Genomic DNA, 21,826 nt, shown 5'->3' with positions numbered 1-21,826 from the left:
ATCTAGTACAACCCTTTGTTTTGCAGATGAGGAAACTGAGTCTCATAAAGTTAAATGACTTGCTCAAGTATCACAGTTACTAAGTCACAGGGCTAGGATTTGAGCCCAGGTCCTAACAGCTAGGTGGCACAGTGGATAGAGCACCAGGAGTGGAGTTCAAATATGGCCTCAGACACTTATTACTGGTGTGACTCTGGACAAGTCACTTAACTCTGTTTGCCTCAGTTTCCTCATCTGTAAAATGAACTGGAGAAGGAAATGGCAAACCATTTCAGTATCTTTGCCAAGAAAACTCCAAATGGGGTCACAAAGAGTTGAAAACAACTGATTAACAAAAACCTGTGACTCCAAATTTGATAATCTTTCTGTTGTACCATTGCTACCTCTTGCTAGCAATGATGCTTTTGAAGGAGGATTTTGTAGCTGATGGTTAAACGGTCTGCTTATAAGAAAGAACAGCTTAGTCCAATAAAGGGTTACTACCTTTTTAATGAGTTTTGCCTAGAAGTAAAATGCAGTCAGCATGGAGAAACAGACTCCACAGTGACTGCCAGAGAGCACTACCATATCTCTGATGATACAGAAAATAGATCCTGGGATAAATGTTACTACAGCATCTGGGCAATTCACCAATAGGTGGCAACCAACCCCAAATGCAAATGGTAATCCAAAGACCAACATCAGGAACTGATTTTCAAAGCTAAGGAACTTCTAGTGGGGGATACCCTTTCAGGCAGCTAGATGGTAGAGTGGATAAAGCAGACTCCACTGGACCTGAAGTCAGAAAGATTTGAGTTCAAATCTGGTATTAGACATGAACTAGTTGTGTGATCCTAGACAAGTCACTTATCCACTGTCTGCCTCAGTTACCGCATCTATAAAATGGGGATAATAATAGCATCTATCTCCCAGGGTTGTTGTGGGTATAAAAAAAATGAGATATTTGTAAAATGCTTTGCAAACCTTAAAAACACTATTTAAATGCTGTTTTTTTTTTACTCCATCACCAGAAACTAAATATACAGATGGAAAAAGAACACATATCCTACATATTCAAATTTCTCCTGCTCCTAAATGCTAGATGCAAAAGAGGCTTAGATTAGGTGTAATCCTTCAGTCATTCCTTAATGAAAGGACCATGTCTTGTGTCCAAAGGCAGGAGAACATTCAAGTTAAGATCTTTCTTCTCCCTTCAGGAGAGGTTCTATGGATGGTTAGCTCTCCTAATTCCCATTTCACCAAAAGAAAACACTATTATTACTGATAAATCAGTGGAGTTTAGGAAAGGGCAAAGTTCAGCATGAGAGGATTCTGAAAATTGGATTAACTTGAGGTCACGTTTGTCTGGTGTCAGATTTATATCTCAATCAATCAATCAATCAATCAAAAAGCATTTGTCAAGCCCCTAAAGTGTGCCTGCTAGGTAGTACAGTGGATAGAACACCTGACCTGGAGCCAGAAAGATCTGAGTTCAAATCTAGTTTCAGACACTTACTAGCTATGTGACCCTCAGCAAGTCACTTCACCTTTACACTGTTTGCCTCAGTTTCCTCATATGTAAAATGAGCTGGAGAAGGAAATGGTAAATCACTCCAATAGTTTTCCCAAGAAAACCCCAAATGGGGTCCTGAAGAGTTGGACATGACTGAAACAACTGAACAAAAATCAGCCTTCACACTACAAATTGAGCTAACTCAATGATCTTAGAAAAACATGGATAGACTTGCATGAAATAATGAAGAACAAAATGAACACAACCCTGGGTATGTCATTCTTAGTGTTCTAGGCAGCTTTCTATCATAGAGAAAGTGCTGACCTGCATTAATAAATAGAGTTTCCTCACCTGGGAGTTCCCCATGCCAATGAAATCACAGGTCCAGTCCCTAAGCTTCTGTGATTGGGAGCATCCTTTCTTGAGATTACTCAGAATGCAATAATAATAATAATAATAATAATAATAATAATAATAATAATAATAATAATAACTAACTTGGCAATAATCCTCAAGAGACAATAAATACTTCACATACAATGGTCTCATCATACAAGGTAATAATCATGGCTGACTTTAAGATTGTGCTTTTAATAGGGAAGGTAGGTGCCTCAGTGGATAAAATGTGGGGTCAGGATGAAGAGTCAGAAACAACTGAAAAATGACTCAACAACAACAACAATAATAAAATCACTAGGGAATTGAACTATTCTGCCCTTTCTTTAAATATCTCTCAAGTTGCCTTGCATGGTCCTCTTCCCTCTCCTCCTTCTAGCAACCAAAGTCAAGGCTGAAGTCTTCTCTTCCTGGCTTTCTTTAATGTAGCCTCAACATCTGCCTTCTTTAGGAAGAGATGCTCTGGAAAGGAGTTGCCTAATCACAAATGCAATTAGAAATTCCAGTTTTTTAAAAAGCAAAGCAGATAGCAAAATGGATTCGGAGTAAAACATCAAGGGAGGTCTCATTTTGAATAGGTCTGTCTACCTATCCTGGGGCACCTAGGTGGTGCAGTAGGCCTGGAGTTAGGAAAACCTAAGTTCACATCCAGTTTCAGACACTTATTAGCTGTGTGACCCTGGACAAGTCACTTAACCCTGTTTCCCTCAGTTTCCTCATCTGTAAAGTGAGCTGGAGAAGAAAATGGCAAATTACTCCAGTATATCTGCTAAGAAAACCCCAAATGGGGTCACAAAGAGTCAGATACAACTAAAAATGACTGAATAACAACATTTATGATACTCTAACTTCTTTCTCCCTTCTTTTTGGACTGAAAAAAGAAGCTTTTAATTTCTTAATTCCTTTCTCATAAACAGTGCCCCAACTTACAGAATCGTACACCACCACAGAGGTTCCCAAAATGGGCAATACCACCCCCTTGGGGTGCTGGAATGATGCGGAAGGGGCGGTAGTAGCCTCTGGTGCAATTGGGGGATATTGAATAAAAATAAGGGGGCAATGGAAGCATAAGGAAAGAAGAGAAGGTAAAATTTTGAAAAACCATTTGTATATGTTTCATCTGTTGTGTAACAGAGTTAAAGTCATAATGATTACATTATTTTCCAAATAAACACACAAAATGTAAGTTATAACCAATCAGTGGTCAAGTCCACTGACAGGTCTTAACAAGCAAGTGTTGGTAGGTGAATGTGTTGTGCATTGTGGGGAAGTCCAACATGTATCAGCAGGAATATGTGTGGGTAATGACTTGTTTACAATATGATACTATATGGTTACATGACTCAATACTGCATTATCAAAATTTTGATGCAGGAAAAAACCCACACATTTACAATAAATTATTAAATTTAAGATGTGTCATTTTAAAAAAAATATATTTTTATGAAATGATGCAAATTTCAAAAAAGAAAATGTTAAAGGGTTAAAGTAAGTAGATTTGGGGGAATGACACTGAGTAATTTTTTTTGAAAAGGGGCAGTAGGCCAAATAAGGTTGGGAACCTCTGAATTCTAGGGAGAGGAATACCAAATAACTATTAAGGATATCAGTTTGATTTATTTGCTTTTCTGTAACATCTCCATCCTTATCCTGGCATCGAACCTGGATCCCAGGAAGCTCAAACAGCAAAGCAGAAACTCTAGCAAGTCCTAACAAGCTGTCAAGACTGCAACTATGGGTCTGGCAATGCTTAAATTTGTTGAGAGAATGTAGACTTCCTGAAGGCAAGGGCTATTTCATCTTTGTAGCCAATGGATTGAACACAACAATTAGCACCAAGTAAATACTTCATAAATGCATGTGGATTAATTAGTCTAGAACCAGCAGAGACAAACACCCTAAGAAAGGTGGCTACTGAGAGATGATTTATTTTGTTTTTGCCATAGCAACTCACAAAGGTGTGTGAAATTTGTGATTGGTTGCAGCAGGAGAACCCACAGAAACAAATTAACTGATTTCTTGAAGTATTTCTTAAAGGGGAAGATCCTGGCTAATTAATGAAAAAGTTCATGAATTTTCAGTTTTTTAGCATATGGTTAACCTTAATTTCAGACATTTTCACTGGCTGTACACCATACCTAAAATTCTGTCCCTCCTTATCTCTTATCTTCTGGCTTCCTGTTAAGTCTCAATAGTGAATAAAGTACTGGGCCTGGAGTTGGGAAGATTTGAGTTCAAATCTGGCTTCTGATACTTATCAACTGTATGACCCTGGGTAAATCATTGAAACCTGCTTGCCTCAGTTTTCTCATCTGTAAAAGAGAGATAACAGCACTTACCTCACAAAATTGTGAGGTTCAAATGAGATAATAATTGTAAAGTGGTTAGCACAGTTCCTGGCACACAGTAGGCCCTTAATAAATGTATTAGAAGCCCTATTAGAAGCCCTTTGCTTTTAGTACTAGTATGTTCCCCCTGAGATTATTTCCTATTTATTGGATATATACCTTGTTTGTACATAGTTGTTTACATGTTGTCCCCCCATTAGACTGTGAGCTCCTTGATAGCAAGTACTACTTTTGGCTTTTACTTCTTCAGGTCCCAGCTAAAATCCCACTGCTACAGGAAGCCTTTCCTATCCCCCCTTAATTCTATAACCTTTCTTCTGATGATTATTTCCAATTTATCCTGTGTATTGAAAGAGCCATAGCTGCTTCTTTTCTTCAACAGACCCACTTAGGGACCAAATGGGGAGAATGCTGGCCTTCACAAGTCCAATAAAATAATGTCACAGCAGTAACACTAGACTGATGCAGGGTTTTTTGTTTTTTTTACTCTTCCCATTCTTCACTGATCACACACATCACTGATTTAAGTTAATTCTTCTGTTTTCCCCTTCAAGTGTTTCTATTGTAGAAAAAAGAAAAAAACTCTTAAAATGACTCTTTGAAGGCTCCCTTATTTAATCCCTACACACACACACACACAAACAACCAAAGTGCATTGGTAGAAGAAGCTTCTTCATTGGGGAGGTCCTTATAGAATAACAATATTATATTGTTATTACAATATCGTATATCATATGATGTTATCATCTCACATAATATACAATCATAACATTACAAAATAACAGTTAAATATGTAATAACATAAGGTGTGCTATTAATATGTGACATGTGACATAACATTAATCTGTAATTATTTTATTTTAACATTATAAAATATTATGTCACATGACATCATATAATATGCAATTATTTAACAATAGCTAGTACTTATATAGCACTTGAAAGTTAGCAAAGCATTTGACATATATTATCTCATTTGATCCTCACAACCATCCAGAGAAATGGGTGCTATCATTATCCCCATTTAACAGATAATGAAACTAAGACTAATAAAGGTTAAGAAATTTGCCTAGGATCACAAAGTGCCTGAGGTAAGATTTGAACTCCTGTCTTCTTGACTCCAAATTGAGCACTTTATCCATTATACTACCTATACCCATTATTCTTGCCTTTGTACAATAAAATCGTCCCTAATCCTATTTATATATACATGGTAAACATCTATATGGGCTTATATCCTATCCCATACATATACCCCTTACTAGAGATCCTAGAGAAGGAAAAAGTCAGAGAGTTCACCTGCCCCTGCCCCTTCCAATTCCAATTCACCACCTTGTTTAATAAGGTGGGTGTGGGTGTGTGGATCAGTGCACATACTCCCACATTCACCCATACCCACACACCCACTTTGTTTACTAGATTCTTGAACATAAACTTTTCCAGGTGGTCAATTTTACTCCTGCTTGCTCAATAAACTAATTAGGCTGCACTGGACAAAGGGCACCTTCCCTACAATCTTCTTTATTTCTACTTGAAGAGATTCCAAATATACTCTGCTTCCTTCTTTACTTTGGTCTCTCTCAGCTCACAACTCAGTTTATTCTACCTCAAATAATCTCTTGGGAAGCCTTTGGGTTCACAAAGACACAAAACACACCCACACCCACACCCCCACCCCCCCCCCCCATACATGGTCTTCTTCCTTTTCAATACTGCTCAGTTCTTTGTGAAAATAAATCTCTCATGTTTTCTTTTTCTCCTTCTCTTCTAATTATGAATCAAACAACAGCTCTATTCATGGATGATAAGCCTAAAGAGTAGTCCTACCTGCTTTTAATGCCAGTTTTGAAAAAAAAAACTTTTGAAAAAGTTCTATGTTTTGAAATGATATTAGACTAGTACCATCAACTTCCAGTCTTTGAGAATACCAGAAATCCCATTTTGAAACTTAACTTTCTATTTTCTCATCTTCTAATTAAACTTACTTTTCCTTAAGCACCAGCATTCAAGATAAAAACATTTCTTATTCAATTTTATTTTTGTTTTAATTACTATTATTAGAGCAGTATTGTTTTCTACTATTTTTCATTACAAATGTACAGCTAGATTATGGGTTAATAGACTTCTGTGGGAACCTGGGAACCTAACCATCCATGTATTAAATTGTTTCTAGTAAAAATTTCTTCCATGTTCTAAATAACTGACTTACAAACTCAGAAACACAAGTCGTTGAGGACTTCCTGGTCTTTCACCAAACTTTAACGGTTTCTACTCTTTTTGTTGAGTGATTGGGAAGTGGGGTAGGACTTATGATTTCATTCATCTAGAGCAGAGGTTCCCAAACTTATTTAGCCTACCACCCCCTTTTAAAAAATTACTCAGTGGCCCCCTGGAAATCTACTTTCTTTAATCCTTTAAAGTTTGGTTTTTTTTTTTTTTTTAATTTGTGTCAATTTTATAAAAGGATGGTTAGGTTCCCAGGTTCCCATGCTGGGCTTCCCGACAATGTTCAACACACTTGCACATGCTCACCTGCCAACAGTTGCTTGTTAAGACCTGTCTGAAGACTTGACCACTGATTGGTTATAACTCACATTTTATGTGTTTATTTGGAAAATAATGTAATCCCTACAACTTTAATTCTGTTATACAACATATGAAATATATATGAACAGTTTTTCAAAATTTTCTTCTCTTGGCAATTAAAGCCATCTATAGTCATATGAAAAAATGCTCTAAATCAGTATTGATTAGAGAAATGCAAATCAAAACAACTCTGAGGTACCACATCATACCTATCACATTGGCCAACATGACAAAACAGGAAAATGATAAATGTTGGAGAAGATGTGGGAAAATTAGAACACTAATGCATTGTTGGTGGAGTTGTGAAATGATCCAACCATTCTGGAGAGCAATTTGGAACTATGCCCAAAGAGCTATAAAAATGTGCATACCCTTTGACCCAACAATAGCACTTCTAGGGCTGTATCCCAAAGAGATCATACAAATGGGAAAAGGACCCACATGGACAAAAATCTTTATAGCAGCTCTTTCTGTGGTAGCGAAGAATTGGAAATTGAGAGGATGCCCATCAATTGGGGAATGGCTGAGCAAGTTGTAGTACATGAATATGATGGAATACTATTGTGCTATGAGAAATGATGAACAGGCTGACTTCAGAAAAATCTGAAAAGACTTGTATGGTCTGATGCTGAATGAAATGAGCAGAACCAAGAGAATGTTGTACACAGTAACAGCCACGTTGTGTGATGACTAATATTGATAAACTTAATCCTTCCTGGCAACATAAGGATCTAAGACATCTCCAGAGGCCTTGTGATGGAAAATGCTATCCACATCCAAAGAAAGAACTATGCAAGTTGAATTGCTATTTTTTTTTTCTCTTCTGTTGAGTTTTGTTTCCTCTTTCTGATGGTTCCTCCTATTGGTTTTAATTTTTACTTACAACATCACTAATGTGAAAATATGTTTAATATGAATATAAATGTATGGCCTATATCAGATTTTGCACCATCTTGGGGAGGGTGGTGGGGAGGAAGGGGGAGAAAAATTTTAAACTCAAAAGCATATGGAAGTGATTATTGATAAATCAATATAAATTAATATAAAAATTTTTTAAAGTTTCTTCTCTTCTTTCCTTATGCTTCCACCTCCCCCTTACCCCAATTCCACCTAAGGCTACTACCACTCCCCTGGATTGTTCCAGTGCCCCCCCCGGGGGAAGTATTGCCCACTTTGGGAACCTATGAGAATTCCCAGGTAAGTAAATCCCCTCTACCAAAGCAGATCTGCAATTGTTCTGCAATTTAAAGTCAACAATTTTCTTGGAAGGGTTCCTGGGACACTGGAAGACTGTGATTTTTTCAAGGTCACACAGCCAGTATATGCCAGATGTGGAACATGGAACCCAGGCTAACTTGACTTCCAGTCTGACTCTATTCATTTTTGCCACAAACTTTCCTTCGTTCTCTCCTTTCATCTAAGAATATTCTCTGATAATTGCTTCTCTCTTCATACTTTCCCTCTTATCTTCATCCTTTCCCTCTTATCTTCATCTCTTACTATCTCATCATTTTACCTTTTTGAGTCTTATGAACTAGTTGCCTCTGTAGAAGCCATTATATACTTTAAGTAATGAGCTCAGTCATATGACTCAGTTAAGCAACTGTCAAATAATTTCTGTCACGTCTTTCTTGACTGAAAGTCTTTACTTTCCTTGCTCTTTTCTGAATATCTACAGTTTTTCTTTGTTTTACTGGCACTATAATGCCACAACCTGAATGTCTCCAGAGTTTTGTAAGCTTAATGCTATCAATTCCCTTGTGACAGCAGAATTGAAAATCTGATGCCTTTTACTGTCATAAGGTATCCTCTTTTTCCCTAGACTCTACTTGCATTATTCACACTGCAGATTCTGGGCAGGACCCATTTTCCCTTGTGTTACCTATAGAAATCAGAAGCACAGGGTTGAGGAAACCTATACAAATTAATTATAGACTATATTATAGTCTGGCTGGGATAGTTCAGTGTGCAAATTGTAAGTTGAGAGGACTTACATTACAGAGTGTCTCCTCTCATGGTCTCCTGGTAGGAATGCAACCTAAACTACTTTTAAAATGTTTTATTGATGGGTTAAGAAAGGACCAAACATTAAAATAACTTCCTAATGACTTCCTTCCTCTCCAATAGAATCCTTTCTTATAATAAAGGACAGTTAAGCAATACAAATCAACACGCTGGCCATGCCTGACAATATGTGCTTCATTGCATACCTATATTTCACAAATTGTCTGAGAAGTGGGAGGCATTCTACACTGCTGATCCTCTCAAGTTACAACTGGCAACCTAAACTATTCTAGCCAGACTATAGTCTATATCTTAGTCTATAATGACAGAAGGGAACACATAATCCCCAGGAACCCAATCCAGATAATGGGGAAAAAAGATACTTTAAAAATAGAGAGGCTGAGTTGTTAGTATTGTTGACCTCTTCCACAACCCCTAATAATGGTAAACGCTTGTCTACATTTGTTCCATCTTCATTTTCTATTGCTAACAGAAAATGGTTTCTTCAATTCATGGACAGTACTTGATACCCACTAAATGGTTTACATATGTTTACTTTATTTTATTACTGTACTCAGGCAGCATGATCACCTGATCAGAAGTCAAAAAGATTTAGGAGGAACATTAATTCAAAGCCCAACTCAAGTTTTACCTACCTCCATAAGATTCTTTTTGTCGATGTGAACCTATGTTGTTGGTTCCTGCAGATAAAGTCTGGGTCTCCCAAGTTAGCCATGATCCTTTCTCTCTGTCTTGTATGTTAGTCTTTTCTCCCCAAGAAGGTCGACAAGAGCAGGGACCACATCATATTACTTTTGTATTCCTCATTGATATTATCACATTGGTAATATGTCATGATGCATTCCATAAATCTCTAATGGATTAGGCCTTGTTTTCTTTGGGTTTTCTCTATGGTTTTACACACACACACACAGACACACACACACACACACACACACACACACACACACACCTCTTAATATGCCAGGTATAGGATATTTATATGAGTTGTGTTCCTCTAAAATACTGTGTGTAAATCAGATTTCTTTAAATGAAATATTTTCTAGACAGGAGGGAAAGCAATTGGGCCTTCACATAAAAAAATCACTACGTTATTTTTCAATCCTTTTGAAAAGCAAAAAGTTCTTTGCCTTCTCTTAAAGCTAAGCACCAATGGAACCTTAGGTTTGGAACCTGAAAAAGGGGTTGTATTCTGAGAAACCCAAATACCTATGAACTAAGATGTACTCACCAACATATGAGCAGAAAGGAAAAGAAAAAAAAATAGTCCTAATATACTCTACCCTTTGGCAAAATAGCAGGTTTATATCATACAATAAATAAATGAATGAATGAATGAATGAATACATGAACAAATGAATGAGTGAATAAATGAAGATAGCAAACATTTATAGAGTGCTTACTATATGCCAGGCACTGTGCTAAGCACCTTACAATTATCATCTCATTTGATATTCACAACAACTTTGGGAGGTAGGTGCTATTATTATCCCCATTTTTAGTTGAGGAAACTGAGGCAAATACATTAAATGACTTGCCCAGGATCACATAACTGGAGCCTGAGGTCATATTTGAACTCAGGGCTTCTTGACTCCAGGCCCAGCACTCTGTATGCTATAAGCATCCCTTACTTGTTTCTATGCCACTTGCTTCTAATGTCACTGTATACCACCAATGTATACCACTGTATACCACCAATACTGCCAAGGCAGGATTCTCTTGGATACTTGGACCTTTCTTTGCATTTCTGCACCTACCACAGTTTTAGCTGTATGAAAGCACGACCCCTAAAACAAGTGGTGAAAAATGCTATTCTGGCAAAACAAAAGAAGTCTGCACACTTCTTTCTCTCCTTCCTTCATTTCTTTTTCACCTGGGACTCATTTGCAAGCTGACTAAATCAAATGGACCAGGCTGTTTTGGTCTTCTTTCATGAAGCCTATTTGTTTTTCTCATCAATTCTGATTTAAAAAAATTCAATTGTACTTTTATTTTCAATTCCAAATTCTCTTCCTCCCTCCACCCTCTCCCCTACCTACTGAGAAGGCAAGAATGTATACTTTGTATACATATGAAGTCATGTAAAACATATTTCCACATTAGCCATGTTATGGAAAAGTAAAACCCAAAAGAAAAAAGGGAAAAAATATGCTTCAATCTGTATTCTGAGTCTTATCCGTTCTCTATCTGGAAGTATATAGCATTTTTCATCTTTTCTCATGAATTTTGAAAGAAATTCCATTTCTCTGCCTTGACAACACTCACCTTTAGTTCTTTAGGCAAGTGTTTCTCCTCTCTCCACTTTTCTAATTCTGGTATAGTTGTCAGGAATGGGAACTCTTGTTTGGCACCATACACTAAAAGACAAAGGAATATGAAAAGCTAAGATGATGATTTTATCAGTATTTCAAGCTAGAATTATACACATCTACTAAAAATGAATATGGCAGATAATTGCCTAACCAGAATGACGTTCTATAAGTGATTCTAGTGATTCTTTAAACAAAAATCCATTTTATTTCAATACAATGGATGTTTCCTAATAAATCCCCTAAAAAAAATAAATTCTCCGAAAACAACAGATAATTAGAAAAAGTAAGAATATGTCCTTTAGCTGTAGGAGGATGATACTAACACTGAATGTTGTATTTGACTGGAGGTTTGTTGTCTTTCCATGTTGACTTCATTTATGCACAGAGAAAGCCAAAGTTTATGCTGAAATGTAGCATGATAATTCCTGTCAGATATGTACATTAAGAGAAAAAAATATAAACCAGAGGTGGAGGCCAATGGTGCTATCTGCTTCATGTAATCTTGTTCTTGCCCAGAGTTTTATTTGTGCACCAATCAGGGAGATTCTAAGGTGTGAAGGGACTATCACTTATCCAAGTTCCCACATAGCTATCGTCTATGTAGACTTACAACCAGGGATTTAACACAAGTTAAAAGGAATTTTCTAACCTCAAGTCAAATAGTTACCTGGGACCATGGAGAGACAGTTGGTATCACAAGAGAAAGATAGCCAAATGAATAGAATTAAAGTGAATCTATGGCTTCTGTTAACTTTTGATGGTAGTTTAACTGGGGGGAGGAAGGAGAGATGGAGAAGAGTAGGTGGCTCACAGCCTTGGCTATATACAAAAAAAAATAACAGCCTGTCCTCATCAGGGAGAGGTTTTCTAGCCATTGTAACCTAGTACAACATAGTAGAGAATGGCAGTATATTATAGTAGAGAATGGGGTAGCAGATGGTCTTGAAGGAATTAAATAACTTAAGTTCAGAAGATGAAAGTAGAAAGCAGCTGAGCAATCATAAAACTAATGGAAAAACTCAGCAGAGATGACATGCCAAGTAAAGACATGATGTCTAGCATAAAACACTGGTAGTTGTGCAGTACTGAAGGTATGAGTTGCCCTGGTCACATGTTTTGCTTTTTGTGTGTGTGTGTGTGTGTGTGCCTTGGCCACATGCATTCCTGAAACATGCCTCTGGAAATATGTATGAAAGAGCATATTGTAGGAATGTAACATTTCTATGTGTTTTCTGGTCATGGTTCCCCTGTATCTGTGCCCTCCATGGATATTTCTTGGTTCCATGTATTCTCTATGTATCCTTTAAACGTATATCCCATGTATGCATGGGAAATATTTTGTCACCTTACCTACTATACTACTTGGTTAAATGCCTTTTGCTTTGAACTATTGTGTCCCCAGGATGGTAAAAGTAAACATTGATGGGGGTATAATCCATGAGTTTGAGTAGCTGCCATCTTGCAGAATGCTTTGAATTTTATGCACATGTCTGAACATGCACGCACGCACACACATACATATACAAACTGTTCTAAGTCATTATCTTCTTTGGCTCTGCTTTTTTCATGCTAATTAACTTTATATAATCTTCCCACATTTCTTTGAATTCTTCATATGTCATTCTTTAAATAGTATTAATATTCCACTACAACCAGGCTTTTTTTTAGCCATTCAATTGTTGAGCAATTATTTGTTTCTAGTTCTTGTTTTCTTGGTTATTATGAATATTTTTTACATATGAGTCTTTTGTTCTCTCTCTTTCTTTCTTACTGTCAGTCTTCTTGGGGATACAGATGCACTGCATTGGGTCAGAGTGTATGCATAATTTCGTAACTTTTTTCATCAAATTTCAAATTGTTTTCACCAGCAGTGAATCAGTGTGTCTGCCTTCTTATGACCTATTTAGAAATAAGGTTTCTTTCTTCATTTCCTATCTCCTAGCTGTTCAGAAATCAAGTTATCTTCGCTAATAGTGCCATCAGACATGAGAAGTGTCCAAACTAAGTCTCTCACAGAATTTCACAGTTGGAAGTTCCTCAAAGGCCATCTAACTTGGTGGGTTGTTGCTTTTCTCTGATCATTAGATATTCTAAACATTTCCCCATGATGTTGTTTATAGCTTGTATTTTTTCTTTTGAAGATTGTATGTTCATATACTTCGACCAGCCTGGTGGTTGTTTTATGGGATAGAATTTTTCTTTAGCTTATGGGTAGAATTTAAAAACTGCTCTTAGATCTTTGAATATAATTTACTTGCCAGGAGCCCTCAATACATAGTCAAGATTTGGAAAAGAAAACAAAGTTTAAAAAAAAACTCACAAAAAATGCTGGTTTATAAAGACCTCTATTTGATTGTTAAGAAAGAAGGTTTACTTATTCTTACTCATAGAGAGGTTCATTGGAAACATTCTCCAAAGTCATGAATGTCTAATGTTATAGGAAGAGCACTGGATTTGAAACCAGATATCTCTGGTTTGAATCTCAGTTCTGCCATTTACTATTACCACCTGTGTGAAATTCAGCAAGTCATTTCGCTTCTCATGACCTCATCTTTAAATGAGTGAGTTGGTTAGAGAATTCCTAAGATCTCTCTTCCAGCTTTAAATCTATGAATAGCTGATTATCTGAACTCTACAATTGCCTCTTCCCTGTACACTAGCCATTGCTGAGGGCAAACCTATAAACCCATTCTCCTGATAATACTTTTAATAACTGGAAGAAATGCTAAATTAGTGAAAAGAAAGATGTAAGTTTCCCCTTCCCCCCATTTAAGTTCATGAACCCCTGGTTAAGAATTCCTGCCCTAAAAAAATCTGCTTTATTTTATTGACAAACTTTGGAAAAATCTGCTTTTCTGATCGGTTCTTGCAGCAGAGGAAGTCATCAAATATATATGTGTGTGAAAAAGAAAGAGATGTTCACAGAGTAGATTTATGTAGCAAAGTTGTTTGTTTTTTCCCCCCACAGCACAAAAGCAGAAGAAGCAGACTGTCACTATAAGCAAAATTACAACTGGTATACTGCTAAGCACTCAAATGAAGGATTTTCCATCTGCTTTATAGAAATGAAATTTCATTATATCAGATTTCACAGCATTTTAGGATTCTCCTCCAAGTGTTTCCATTTAAGAATGCTTTAAAATAGGCTTTAAGTCTGAAAGAGGAAATTTGCTGTTACAAAAGAAATAAACTGTAACAGCTGTGATTAAAAGATTTAAAGCCCCATATCACACATATCCATTAAACTTCCTATTTTCTCTCTATGTCTAATAGCCCATCCGTGATTAATTTATTCAACTGCCAAATGCAAAGCATGGGCATTCACAAAATCCAAAAAAAATGGGAATGACCATGAGAACTTTCTGGTTGAGCCCCCACTCCTAGGAAGGTAAAGACTCACAACAATCAAGGCAGATGAAAGTCTGTTCTGTTTTTAAAGCTAGCCAGGAATGGGTAGTGCAGTTTCCTTTGTGACTGGGAGCTTATTCCAGGGCTTAATCCCTGGGATAGTCAAGAAGTTCTTTATATCTAACCACCAAACACTCTAATTTAAACCCATATCCTCTTGTTTAGTCCTTTGTGGAGAAATGTGTGTGTGTGTATGTATGTATGTATGTGTGTATGCATGTATGCATGTATGAAGTAATGCTTCATTTTTTTGAAGACATTACACCACATCCTCAGCATTTTCTCCACCAGGTTAAAACACTCTCCATGAATATTCTCCTTAGAGAGCTTATTTTCAATCCATTTATATTTTTGATTCCACTTCCCTGGACCAAACCCTCTTCTTCTGTTTCTACCCATCCTTTTAAAAACCCAAACTGGACATACTTAGTATAGTTACCCCTTGTTTTCCCAGCATCTCACCCCATGAGATATAATGCTTAAATAAAATTCCTAGTTAACTTGAATTTATCTTTAAAAGGAGCTCATTTATTTCTTTCTATTTTAAATATTTTGATGGCTAACTTTCAAATTTAGACTAAATGCTTCTCCACTATTTCAAACAGAATGTACCATTTCAGCTTTTTTTTCATGACTTAAAGTCACCATTATAGACATAAAGGATTGTAATGTGTTATAACAGTGATGTTTTTGGAGCATATAGGGCTGCTTGTCCTTTTCAGTCATTTTTCAGTCATGTCTGACCCTCCATGACCCCATTTGAGGTTTTCTTGGCAAAGATACTGCAGTGCTTTGCCATTTCCTTCTCCAGGTCATTTTACAGATGAGGAAACTGAGGCAAACAGGGTGAATGACTTGCCCATGGTCACACAGCTATTAAGTGTCTGAGGCCAGATTTGAACTCAGGAAGATGAGTCTTCTTAATTCCCATTCCATCTTACTGCTCTGTACTAGCCTTAGTAATGTGTAAATTTCAATCACCTCTGATACCCATAGTCCTTGTTACCAAATAAAAACTTGTGAGTTAGCTGTAACTTTATTAGCAATTCTGGACTGACTTCGCATATTTCTCAAGTGCTCCTGAAGGCCATGTCTGTTAAGCCTAGTCTGCACAACATCTAGCTGTGTGTTTAATAGGTACATGAAGCTGAAGTATTTCTCAGTGGGAATAGTGACCCTTAAATGCCTCATTTGCCCTTGGCCTCGGGGTTCCTCGCTTCTCTCCCAGAAGATTGACTTTTCGGTAACCATCCCTCCATGCATATAGGAAAGAAAGGGAAAGTAATATGGTAGCACCATGTTGGGTGGTACCATCAATCAGAATTCAACTTCTTACTGACCTTACATAAGAGAGGCTATTTAGGCTAAGGAAAAGCCTATTACCTATTTGTCAATCACTCTTCACACTCTCATAGCCTGTAAGGGACACTGATGGCTGGGGCTTTGGTGTTCTTAATCACACTTTATGAAGCTCTCATCGAAGGGAGGAGGTTTAAAGTGCTACCCAAAAAGCACAGAGCTGTCACCCATGTCACACATCATTTCCATTACAGGCTAAACCTAAAAGCATTCCTAAGCCATTGCCTATGTTCCCCTCATGCCTTTCATCCTGAATCATTTCAGCATCATTGCTGAAGGAGAGCTTCCTCCAGCTGGAAGATGACAGTAATCAGAGGATTCTGTGATCTTCAAAGTGCTTTCACATACATGATCTCATTTGATCCTCTCAATAACCTAGGGAGGTAGGCAGGCAAAGTGCTATTATTTCCATTTTACAGAAGAAGAAACACTCGACACTGCCTTAGCTGTTGTTCCTTCTGTCCAAGCCTTGGGCACTGAGAGGTATAAGTGCTTTATGTGCATGAGTAGCTCTTAGTCATGAAGACCCAGAAAGAGGGAATAGTTTAAATGCACAATGACCCATTTTGGAGGGAATCCTATATAAACTGGAATCAACTAGAGGGTGTAGTTCTTTGGATTTAATGAACTATTTATTCCCACACAGGCTGTTGTTATTAATCTGTGTGCATCCCTGTGGGTAGGAACCTGGAGAGATATACATGTATATACTTGTTGAAATACTTGTTTACATCTCTCTATTGAGTATTTATATGCAGTAAAAGTTTTTCTTTTTCATTATTTTTCATTCTTATTCATTATTTGCTTTGATTTTATTTCTATTATTTTTCATCATTTGCTTTGCTTTAATTTCTCCAAATTGTAAACTGCCATTTGGAGCCAGCATGTGCTTGGCCTAAGAAACTTCTTCAAAAGCTAGAAAGTGGTAGACTTTATACCTGGGCAGCTAGATGGCACAGAGGATAGAATGCTGGGCCTGGAGTCAGGAAGATTCATCTTCCTGAGTTCAAATCTGGCCTCAGACACTTTCTAACTGTGTGACCCTTGGGCAAGTCACTTATCCCTGTTTGTCTCAGTTTCCTCATCTGTAAAATGAGCTGGAGAAGGAAATGGCAAACCACTCCAGTGTCCTTGCTAAGAAAACCTCAAATGCAGTTATGAAGAGTCAGACATAACTGAAACTACTGAATAACAATAAGCCTCTCTAATTCTTAGGGGATGCATTGCAGTCCAAAATAGAGTTGAATGGATCCCATCCTACTGAACCTTAACCCCAAGGTGATATCAGACAGTATTGCATAGCAACAAAGCATCAAATACCTTGGACTCATAATATATATCTCTGAATCTTGGCCCTTTCCCTCTCTTTCTCTCTCAAATGCCATCTGGGCTTTGGACAAAGAGTTAAAAGTCAAGACCTTCTTGTTTCTTTGTGGATGTCAAAGCAGATGGTACAGTAGAAACCACCGGATATAGAATCAGGGGACCTAGGAAACTGAGGCAAACAGGGTTAAGTGACTTGCCCAGGGTCACACAGCTAGTAAGTGTCTGAGGCCAGATTTGAACTCAGGAGGTTGTCTTCTTGACTTCGGGCCCAGTGCTCTATCCACCGTGCAACCTAACTGTTAGAGGGCTAAAGAAGGCACCATGCTTCAAACCTAACCTAATAAATTTTGCTAGATAACTGCTTTTGCAGGCACAATGCTAGAGTTTACATTTGTATCCCTAGCACCTAGAACAGTACCTGGCACATAGCAGTTTCTTAATAAATATTTGATGATTCATTCATTAATTCTTTGAACAAAAATTTATTGATTGTCTATTCTACGCAAGGCACTGTGTGCTTAGCACTTCAAGGGATACAAAAATGTTAAGATCAATCAATAAACATTATTAAGCACTTACTATGTGACAGGCACTGTGCAAAGTGCTGGGGATACAAAAAGAACGAAAAGACAATCCCTGCTCAAACAGCATATAATCTAATGGGAGAGACAACATGCAAACAAATATATACAGAGCAAACTATATACAGGATAAATAGGAAGTAATTAACTGAGGGAAGGCACTAGAAATAAGAGGGATTGGGGAAGGCTTCCAGTAAAGCAAGTAAGGTTTCCAGCCAATTGTAGCATTCACAAATATGACAGATAATGAAAACTAGCTGCATCAACCAACTAGGGACCTTATCCACAGCATGTCTGACATAATATGCAGTATTCAATAGGTATGTTATAGTAAACTCATTTAACTAACCCCAATTAGTGCTTAAATATACCTACCATCTGGGTCCTTAAAGGTTAAAGTGATGAACTTGCTGGCAACCATAAACATGAAAATCACCCAAAAGCACGCAGCTAACAGAAGCCACTGGTGGTGCATGTTGTCAAACGTGAGCCATATAACTGCTGGTTCTTCCTGGAAAACACAGCTTCCTCCCCAGGAAACAAAACAAAACAAAACACAAAAAACCAACCATGGTAAATAGATCAATAAAACAAAAAAGGTATGCAAGAAAAAAAAAGATCAACCCATAATTATTTTGTTGAACAGTTCTAAACCATAAGTAAATTATTCTCCTTCCTCTGATTTCCGGCCAATAGCCTACTAAAGTCCTGCTTTAACATTTTAGTTTCAGTTACAGATTGGGGAACAACTCCTTCCTCCCCCCAATAAATCATGTCAATTTTCAAACATCTTTTGCACAGTGAGGGAAACACAAAAAATGTTTTGTTTGACTTTGGATTGTATCACCATAGGATTTTATTTGGGGAAGTAGATTTATCTTCCTAATTCTGTCTGACTGTGGTTAATATTAAAATGAGCTTGCAATGCCTGAGTTCTCACCAACTGCTGGCAGCCCAGGAACAGGTGGTAAAGGAAAGCCTGCCTGGGATTAGACGTTCACCCTGAGTAATCCACAGGCTATGTACTCCACAACAACATGATCAAGAGCAGACTGTGTTTAAAAGCCTAAATTGCTGACAGAATAAAACTACAACTTAAATAATTGCTGGGGGAGCAAGGGAAAGATTTTAATAATTTAAATTCCCCTGCCTTTATTCACTTGCCAAGACCTGTTCAGACAGGTCTTTCTTTGGTGGTTTCTCTTTTCCATGCTACCATTTACATCTTCAGCAATGCTGAGAGTTTGGGTGTTAAATGTGTCATAGAAGTTATGCTCTGTTGCATATTGAGAGATGTATGAAGAAACTGAAAGCCTCAGCTTGGGTCCTGGCAAGAAAACCAGAGAGAGAGAGACAAAGAGACAGACAGACAGAGAGACAGAGACAGAGACTTTCATTTCACCTTTAACATTGTGATTTTTTTAGTTAAATCGAACTAGTTAGAGAGACCTATATGGGCTAGCATGGTTTTAACCAACCAATTAAGACCATTTATCATTTCAAGGCAAGAAAAGAGACTCTAGGATTACAAATATTATTGCTGCCAGGGGCATCATTTTCAGTAGAATCCAAGCTATAGCTCTCTGAGCTTTGAACTCTGCACATTTAGAATGGAACAAAAAAAAAATAGCTCTCCTACATTATGTACCAAAGCATCAGTATCTTCAAACCTCCTGAGCATGCTGTCATCCCAAGAGGGAATGACAAACTATGTAGCTTTGTGTCTGTCAATCAGAATAGAGGAGGCACACTCAAAAACTACTGAAGTATCTCCTTTTTTCTGTAATGGGTCAGAAAGAAAAAATGAACCAGCTTGGGAGATTTGGCAGAAACAGGCACTTAGTGACTTATTATAGGGAGGCTGGGAGTGTGTATATCCAGAGAATACAGACTAAAGGCAGTGGTGGACAGAGAAAGCTGGCCTTAGAGCTAAAGGACCTGGGTCCAAGGACACATACTGATTGTGTGACCCTGGGCAAATCATTTCTCTCTAGGCAATGTTCTTAAGACTACAATTAGCAGAGAAAATGCCAGCCTGCATAGATAAAGGAAGCTCCATCTTCCAATAATAAATTCAAACCCTATCCCTATAGAGTGGGAATACCCCCATAACATCTGTATATGATGATAACGGGGCAGCTAGGTGGCACAATGGATAGAGGGCTGGGGCTGGAGTCAGAAAGACTCATCTTTCTGAGTTCAAATCTGGCCTCAGACACTTACTAGCTGCGTGATCCTGGGCAAGTCACTTCACCTTGTTTGCCTCAATATCCTCAGCTATAAAATGAGCTAGAGTATCACTGTAGTATCACTCCAGTATCTTTGCCCAGAAAACATCAAATGGTGTCACGAAGAGTTGGACAGAACTAAAATGACTGAACAACAATGACATGATGGTCTGTGTGTAGGCTCTGAACATTTATAGATGTGATACAAAGTATATAGAATCCATATTACAATGGCCAGAGAGTGTTAACCAATAGAAAGAAAAATGAATTTGGAGTCAAAGGACTCCTGCCTATATCCCAATTCCTGCCACCTACTTACTACCTACGTGACTTTTAACGTCTCTGGGCTTCAGTTTTCTAACCTGTAAAATGACATGATTGAATGAGATGGCTTTGGATTAGATAGCCTTGGATTAGATAGCCTTCTAGTTATAAAACTAAGATGCTAAGAACACAGGAAACAGTGAATCATGAAAAGGATTCTCTTTCAGGGGTGAATAAAACTAGGTATCATAAGGAGAAATGCATCATGAAAACTGTCCTGTCTGTACTGACTATACCTTAATCTTCTTGGTTGCACACCTTATCTGTCTCACTAGGTTCCCTGGTCATTTGATCACTCTTCCTTGGTGTCATACTGCCTCCCTGGTATGAGTCAAGGACGCCTTTTTAGTTAAGGTTTATGTGTCCAGAATGCTTCTGTAAGTCACCTTTTAAAATAACCCATCCAGGGGCAGCTAGGTATTGTAGTGGATAGAGCACCGGCCCTGAAGTCAGGAGGACCTGAGTTCAAATCCAGCCTCAGACCAAACACCTGACACTTACTAGTTGTGTGACCCTGGGCAAGTCTCTTAACCCCAACTGCCTAAAAAGATAATAAATAAATAAAATAACCCATCCAAATCCTTATACCATCATTTCACCTGTAAACACACCCCTTATGTGAAGGCTGGCATTATAAATGATAATGATTATTATTTCTTCCTCTTCGACCTCTTAGCTCTCCCTTGCATGTTCAAGTGCCTAACTAATCCAGTCACTAATGGAATGTTTTAAAATTCTTTTATTGATAGTTTTTGTTTTTATGTCACTTACATTTCCCAATATATTTTGCCCTCTTTCCCTTCCCAGAGACCAGTCTTTTATGACAAAGAATAAAAAAGTTCAGCAAAACTAGCAAATATATCAACCAAGTCCAATACTGTATGCAATGCTTCAGATACTCATCTTTTTTTGTATCATAATCTTCCATTATATTCATGTGCCACATTTGTTCTGCCATGTCCAATTGATGAGAACCTGCTTTATTTCCAGTTCTTTGCCAATTAAAAAAAAGGCTGTTATAAATATTTTAGCATATGGGCAATATGCCTAGTAGTTGGAGCTCTAGGTAAAACGAGATGGATATTTTAATCACTTTGTTAGCATAGTTTGAAACTGCTTTCAAGAATAGTTGGACCAATTTACAGCTCCAAAGACAGTGCATCAGTATTGCACTGTCTTTCCATAACTATTCCCATTTCTTGTCATCTCTGCCAATTAGCTGAGGGCATGATAAAGACTTAGAGATGCTTCTGTTGGCATTTCTCCTATTATTAGTGATTTTGAATACAGTTATTAATAGTTTGCACTTCTTTTGAGAACTGACTATCCATAGCCTTTGATCATTATCATTAGGAAATAGCTTTTGGTCTTATTTGTCTGTGTTAGTTACCTACATATTTTTGACCCTTGTCAGAGATATTTTGATTCAGATTTTTCCCAA

General features: G+C 37.5%; 1 protein-coding gene across 2 annotated transcripts in view; it reads right to left on the bottom strand.

Annotated features, from left to right (window-relative positions):
- CHST10 (carbohydrate sulfotransferase 10) overlaps positions 1-21,826 on the bottom strand; it is a 49,981-nt gene that overhangs the window by 9,785 nt on the left and 18,370 nt on the right. Inside the window, exons 4-5 of one of the 2 annotated variants that reach the window (XM_027842573.1) lie at positions 18,209-18,361; positions 11,113-11,204 (exon numbers count right to left, since the gene is read on the bottom strand). In XM_027842573.1, coding sequence (XP_027698374.1) covers positions 11,113-11,204; positions 18,209-18,308 — 192 coding nt within the window. In that variant the 5' untranslated portion in view covers positions 18,309-18,361. The remainder of the gene's footprint in view (positions 1-11,112; positions 11,205-18,208; positions 18,362-21,826) is intronic. The other variant, XM_027842572.1, reaches the window with a different exon arrangement.

Source organism: Vombatus ursinus, unplaced genomic scaffold (assembly GCF_900497805.2).
Source record: "Vombatus ursinus unplaced genomic scaffold, bare-nosed wombat genome assembly UNPS02014877.1, whole genome shotgun sequence".
Classification (NCBI taxonomy): Eukaryota; Metazoa; Chordata; class Mammalia; order Diprotodontia; family Vombatidae; genus Vombatus; species Vombatus ursinus.
The sequence above is the reverse complement of the archived record's forward strand: the minus strand, read 5'-3'. Positions and strand labels throughout refer to the sequence as shown.